The sequence below is a fragment of the Taudactylus pleione genome, unplaced genomic scaffold (genome assembly GCF_031769625.1).
Source record: "Taudactylus pleione unplaced genomic scaffold, aTauple2 ptg000256l, whole genome shotgun sequence".
Lineage (NCBI taxonomy): Eukaryota > Metazoa > Chordata > Amphibia > Anura > Myobatrachidae > Taudactylus > Taudactylus pleione.
This window is the reverse complement of record NW_028284658.1, coordinates 24168033-24175119: the sequence shown is the minus strand read 5'-3', so window position 1 is coordinate 24175119 and position 7087 is coordinate 24168033. Positions and strand designations below refer to the sequence as shown.

At 39.6% G+C, this 7087-nt stretch overlaps 1 protein-coding gene across 6 annotated transcripts in view; it reads right to left on the bottom strand.

The window, feature by feature from the left end:
- Positions 1-1178: 1178 nt before the first annotated feature.
- The window catches only part of NBR1 (NBR1 autophagy cargo receptor), an 80067-nt gene continuing 74158 nt past the window's right edge, over positions 1179-7087 (bottom strand). For all 6 annotated transcript variants that reach the window (XM_088480747.1, XM_088480742.1, XM_088480745.1 and 3 more), the window contains one exon: positions 1179-5766. In XM_088480747.1, coding sequence (XP_088336873.1) covers positions 5593-5766 — 174 coding nt within the window. In that variant the 3' untranslated portion in view covers positions 1179-5592. The remainder of the gene's footprint in view (positions 5767-7087) is intronic.

The following is a 7087-nucleotide window of genomic DNA, read 5'->3' as shown; positions in this document are numbered from 1 at the left end:
GAGGGTCCTTCCCTGACGAAATGCTTGAGGCCTGAATTGTCAGGAAATCTAAAGACCCCAGTGTTTGCGCTAGCTACAGACCTATTTCCCTACTTAATCTGGATGTCAAAATCTAAGTGAAAATTCTGGCCAATAGGCTCAATCTTGTCCTACCCTCTTTAATCCACTATGATCAAGTTGGTTTCATACCAGGAAGCCATGCACGGGATAATACCCGCAGGATGGTAGATCTGATTCATATTATAAACTCCAGGAGATCCCCAGCTATCATTCTCTCTCTTGATGCTGAAAAAAAAAAATAGGATCTCCTGGGGTTTCAGGTCTCAAACGCTGCGGTCCTTCGGGTTATCAGGGGACTTTCTGACAGGTGTCATGGCCCTCTATTCTGACCCTTCTGCTAGAGTTTCTATCAATGGATTCCTTCTCCATCTCCAATGGCACCAGGCAGGGATTTCCCCTCTCTCCCTTGATCTTTGCCCTGATAATCGAGTCACTAGCCTCCCTTGTGTGCCTTAATCCTAGCATCAGAGGAGCGCAGGTCAGGAACATCTCCTCTAAATTTGCCCTTTTTGCGGACATTCTGTTTACGCTTACTCAACCTAGGACCTGTTTTCCCAACCTCTACAACCTCTTGGATAGTTATGGTGCACTTTCCGGGTACAAAATCAATTACACGATAGGGACCATATGTTCACCCAAGTGTGGGCTTCATGGCTCTCCTATGAAGGCACCCCTTACTCTTGAACCCTATACTTCCTCCATTGGACCCATGCGCAGCGGGTAGGGCAATTCTCCTCGCTTCACCTTTCCTTGGATAGGTACTCTTCTTCGTCTCTATAATGATATCTTCTGTGCACCCTCAAGATGTCCTGTCTTCTCAAGTAGTCCTGTTCCCCTCCCTTACACTTCCATCCCCTTCTCCCCCTGTACCTTGTTTTCTATTGGTTCTGTTTGTCTGTTCTGATTTATATTTTATTTGAAAGTGTGGCTCATTGTTGAGGCTATTTGCACTCATATGTATGTTCATATCATGCTCCGTCTGTCCACTCTCATGAGCTCTTTAAATAAAGAACTTCAAATTAAAAATTAGTAGCTCTCCCAAATAGAAGTAGTGTAATAAAAGTTACAATGTAAGAGATGCAGAGAGCCATACACAGACACAATCAGCAGCACAAATATTTACTTTGAGATTTTAATAAATCGTTTCGCATAACAAGATTCATTTTTACATCACATTTCAAATAGTTTAAAGTGCTTATTCTAAATAATATACATCCATCTACTCTACACTTGGACTCTTACTGCATAACATGCAAGCCTTAAGAAACAAAAGAATCAGATGTTTAAAGTAAAGCGATTTAAATCTGTTAATTGTAGGACAGCTGCAAATTGCTGAGTATTTACAGTAAGGGGAAATAAAATGCTGGTTGCGACCTGTTAACCTGCACACTGGGGATAACTTTTTCCGGTCTATGTCAATATTCATGACAGCTCAGCTGGGAACTATTGACATCACTGAGGTATGTAGCTCCATTTTGTAGTTCAGGTCTCCATGATGTCAATAGTTACTAATTTCTAGGCTGAAAGTATGAATATTTACTCAAATTGCTGCCTCTACTGCATGTAAGTGATTGGTCCACTTTAAGCTGGTCTGTTCCTCTTGCTAGAACCAGAAATATAACAGAAGCTACATTTTAATTTACATGACTATATTAATTTTCTTAGCTGGGAGTACCACAATTTGAAGGTACTAGTTTAATTATCGCAGAGGTGTTTCTCTCAACTGCTGACATCTTAAGGAAGAACATTTGCTCATAGATGGGCTGATGCACAGTTGAATGCAAATTAGATATTATTACAGTGCAAAAACACAAAAATAAGGAGCTTCTGCCCCTATGCCAAGCCCTCTGCATTGCCAGCATATGCGTCCAGCTTACGATAGCCATATGTCCCATATGCCAATGTTTTTAATAATCTTTGATACAGCAGAAAAAAAACTAACTGACTTATGTATGAAAAAAATGCTAATGCACGCATGATATAAACCCAGAATACTAAGAGAGCACTTATCTGTAATCAGCCAATCACAATCAGTTCACTAGTGTTGGCGATCATCATCATGATCACTGTATTTGCTCCTGACCACTTGCATTTTCAAATGTATGTGCATCTGGTTGCCATTTTGCACTTGTTTGTAATTACAGAACATGGTACTGTCTTCTCTAGAACACCCTTTCCCTCCTCTCCAGTGCCTGAATCACCCAACTCTACATACATTTAGATATGTGCGGTTCAGTTCCTGGGAATATGAAAAGTGGTTTCGCAGAAGATAACGCTGCATAAACTAGACTAGTGCTCTTTCTGCATCAGGTCTAGTCCTTCTACAAGTCAATATGTTGATAGATTACTCATCAAAAACCACTGTTATATTTGAATAGCAGTTGCTCTTACAATGCATATTGGAATAGACAATAGGGTACACATTACTCAGGTTTGTTTTTAATTAGAGCTCCTTAAAAATATAGGCAATTGCATATCACAATGTAATTGGGAGGATTTGGTCCACATAGTGGGGAAGCATGGTAGAAAGTTTAGGGAATATTTTCCCCAGTCTGTTAATGAGTAACAAAAATTTGGCAAAACAGGTAAATTTCCCAAGCTAGCAGCCATATTTATATGAAGACTATCAACTGTACATTAATGCAGATAATATGGAAAACATTGGTGAAATCTGGTGCACATGTAAATAGCTCAAAATATGCTGGAACCCACAACAACCAATGCAATCAGAAAGCTGCATTTTGCCATAGTTCCATCAATAAGGCTCATTCACAAAGTTGTACAAGTGTACTTTTCTGTCCCCAAAATCTAACAATGTTATATGAATGAAGAGGTCCTAAATGGTTTAGTATTTCTCCTAAAATACTGCTTTTTTGTCTCGTGTATACATGGAATATAAATTATACGGGTGGTGGAGACATAGGGCCTGTATTTTGTACTTGCCTAAATGTGGCTAGAAATGTGTTTTTCCACAAAAGGAGTAACTGGAAGCTGCACAATGCTTGCCATTATAAAGAATAGGCCAAGAGAGGTGGTCCTTTTGCAGGAATCCCACCACCACAGACACCACCTCTTCTATCATGTATATAGAACTAAATACATGTCTCCATTATGTAATAGTAGGCACAGTCATGGCAGGAGATGTTAGCAAGCTGCCGTCCTCCTCCTATCAATTGTGCTAAATTTTGCTTCCCCATACAGGACGCCATGTCAAACCAGGTGCATTTGTATAATAGTATGCAAAACTCGTTTGTGCTGCGGCATAGTGCGGTCATAATGAGAGACCACGAATGAGAGGAACAAATTATAATTATTCGCTATATAATTGCTGTCACATGTTTTGCAGATGAACTGGAAATCTTCTTTGGGAACCAATTTTAAATGAGAAATGTGACCGGGTAGAGCATATAGGCTTCAATAGATAGAGGAGAAGATACTCATAAAACACTGACCAGTCAGCAGACAATTGTGTAGATGTGAGCTACAGGTCTGAACACAACAAGCTGCAGAAATAAGTAACAGAAAGCACCCATCACCGCACAGACCTCTTGCTCAGTAGCAGCATAAATAAGCCTTTTCTGGAGTGAACACAATCAGTCTGCAGCATTTATTGCATCTAAAGTGTCCATCATCTATATACAGAGGCGGCTGCCATTGTATGGGCTAAATCTTCATCCGTATGTTATCAATTCACAGGAAACGAGTGACAGGACGAGTGGATAAACTTAATATACATAGCATCCACACTTCTGCAGTAGTTAGGGGAAAGACAGATGTATCCCTGTGTGATATTATTTGGTTTAAGTACACTTTTGGACCCATGTTCAACTTAATGAGAGTGGTCATTACAAAAATATGCAACCTTCATTCATAGTTACTCCAACATAACTATACGGGTGAATAATGGTTGTTTTGTGCAAGTGATTAGGGGCCATAATTAATATAGTAAAGACACAGGAGTTAAATATCTTTTGCTAAGAACAATGTCTAGGGAAGTTTGCCATGAACGTAATGGAAAAAGTAAACAGGCTCGTTCCAAGGACTTGACTCTCATAAAAATCGATGAGGGCTTTACTTTCACAGATTTCATTAATTGTTCCAACCTGGAACATGTTTGAAATCTGCGAGGTCATTGAAATAGGAGGATATTGAGTTTTGTTTTTTAATACATATATACAGACATACTGAAAAATCAAGAGGACATTGTGGTTATTGGCTATAGTGGGCCACACATAAAACATGACTTCTAATCGCATCAATATAAAATCTAGCATTACGTGTAGATTGGAAATTTAGGAATCAATATCTAAACAGAACAAAACTAAATGATGCAGAAAACTGAAAAAGAACCATGTCAGCACAATAGCCAATGTTAAAGAAATATCCTTTTAAGGGTTTTTGTTTCCATTTAATGTGGTGCACAGGTAAATGTGAAGAAAGAAGCTGAAACCCACAACAACTGATTAGACTGAGCACTTGCTCTATAAATCTGCACTTTTCTGGCCAGAAGATTATTTTATGTCCAGGATTAAAAATAAGAAAATGCTGCTCAGGCGTTAATGTTATGCATATGACGCCCATAGCTACAACACAATGAAGCACATTATAGCTTATACTAACATGTGAGTGTAAAGACCTGTTTAGGGGAATTCAGTTCGTGTGCTGACATTCATGAACGTTAACTAGGACAAAGGCTTCTTTCTGGGGCGAATGCCTGATAGGTAGTTGTGCCATTACTTAATTTATTACTAAAAGAGAGAATGACTGAATTGTTTAGCACATTCTTGGAAACCACTTGGCTAATTATCGATAACTGCTGAAAATCATATACATTTTTCATTGTACAGTAGATATTAACGTTTCAGAGTAAGGTGCTACCACTAACGGTGTACACTTATTATAGATTAGTCATTTCTTACTGAAGTGTTTTACATTAATAAAAAAAAAATACATAACTAAAAATGCAAATGCTACAGGGAAGTAGTTAAAACTGTCCAAGTCACGTTCTTCTGAGAAGATGCAGGGGCACAAACATGGGCTATACATATTATACAATTTACATTGTCAATTAAGCTAATCTCAACTAACATTTATACAGGATCTTATCATAACTTTGTTGAATATTAAACCATTTTGGATACGTCACTTATTGAAAAACTTTTTCTGAAGGACTTTGTGAGCAGATAAGGTTTCTATGAAAAGGTGGTGCTCAGAGTCAATGAAGGAGCACTCTACCAGAAACTATGTAACGCCAAAGTAGAGCTAGGAATCATTGCTTGGCTAGCTTAGAGCATTCTATTGGCACTCTATAATAGTTTGTGAGATCTAAACTGTATCATAATATTTTCCTAACAGTATAGCAATCTCCCATGAGCCACTGAAAAATAATCCTAAATGACATAACATAAAAGTAAGAGATTGGGACACAAATGACACACAAAAGGACTGACAGTCAGACGTGCTGTTAAGTGGCACCATACAAGTGTTGGGGCTCTATTCTGCCAGTTTAATGAGCGCTGCTGTTCCTCCTCCTCAGTAACGAGCAGAATACCAGTCATTATCATTGATTTGGATCAGTTCCGTCACTACATCCATAAGGTTGTAGCTGTGTTTGCGCAGGAGTCGCTGATTGAGCTGCCGGTCACAGAATCCCATCTCCACGAGCACAGCCATCATGGCTCCAGCTTGTTCCTCTGAGCACGGGGGCTGGAGATAAAGAACAACCTGGTTACACTGAGGATTAAATGGATGTGGCAGTGAATCATTTTTTAAACAAAGCCACTGTTTTATTTAACACCTTAGACATTTTTACTCTACAATACTCAAGGAAGCTTTTACAAAAGGGGTAGTATGCCTTCTAGGATAGGTAGAGAAAGGTAACTTGAGAGCGCCTCCTGTGGTAGTATATAAGGGAGTTCCTCCTCTTCCCTAGTGTCTTTTCCTGTCTCTATATAAGACAAACAGCTAGTGTTTCTTACATTTTCTGTAAGTTCTGGGGATGCATCATTCCAATTTCCAACTTCTGGCCCACATACTGACTTGATGGCCGCCCATTCTTGCCTAATCAATGCTTGGAGTTTGTCAGAATTTGTGGCTTTTTGTTTGTACACCCGCCTTAACAGTTGGCATGACACAGGACTGAAGGTTGCGCTCACCTTTCCTTCTCCGGACAAGCGTTTTTCCAGATGCCCCAAACAATCTGAAAGGGGATTCATCAGAGAAAATAACTTTACCCCAGTCCTCAGCAGTCCAATCCCTGTACCTTTTGCAGAATATCAGTATGTCCCAAATTATGTTTTACCTGGAGAGAAGTGGTTTCTTTGCTGCCCTTCTTGACACCAGGACATCCTCCAAAAGTCTTCGTCCTGTGTCATGCCAACAGTAAAGCACCCTGACACCATTCATGTGTGGGGTTGCTTCTCAGCCAAGGGAGTGGGATCACACAATTTTATCTAAGAACATATCCCTGAATAAAGAATGCTACCAAAACATCCTCCAGGAACAGTTTGGTGATGAACAATGCCTTTTCCAGCATGATGGGGCACCTTGCCAAAGGCAAAAGTGATAAAGTGGCTGGGGGGAACAAAACATCGAATTTGTGAGTAAATGGCCAGGAAACTCCCCAGACCTTAATCCCATTGAGAACTTGCGGTCAATCCTCAAGAGGCGGGTGTACAAACAAAAACCCACAAATTCTGACAAACTCCAAGCATTGATTAGGCAAGAATGGGCGGCCATCAGTCAGTATGTGGCCCAGAAATTGATTGACAGCATGCCAGGGTAAATTGCAGGTCTTGAAAAAGAAGGGTCAACACTGCAAATATTGACTCTGCATAAACTTAATGCAATTGTCAATAAAAGCCTTCAACACTTATGAAATACTTGTAATTTTACTTCAGGATTCCATTGTAACATCTGACAAAAAGGTCTAAAAACACTGAAGCAGCAAACTTTGTGAAAACCAATCATGTGTCATTTTCAAAACTTTTGGCCATGGCTGTAGTGTGAGTGAAGGTGAGAAAAGCCC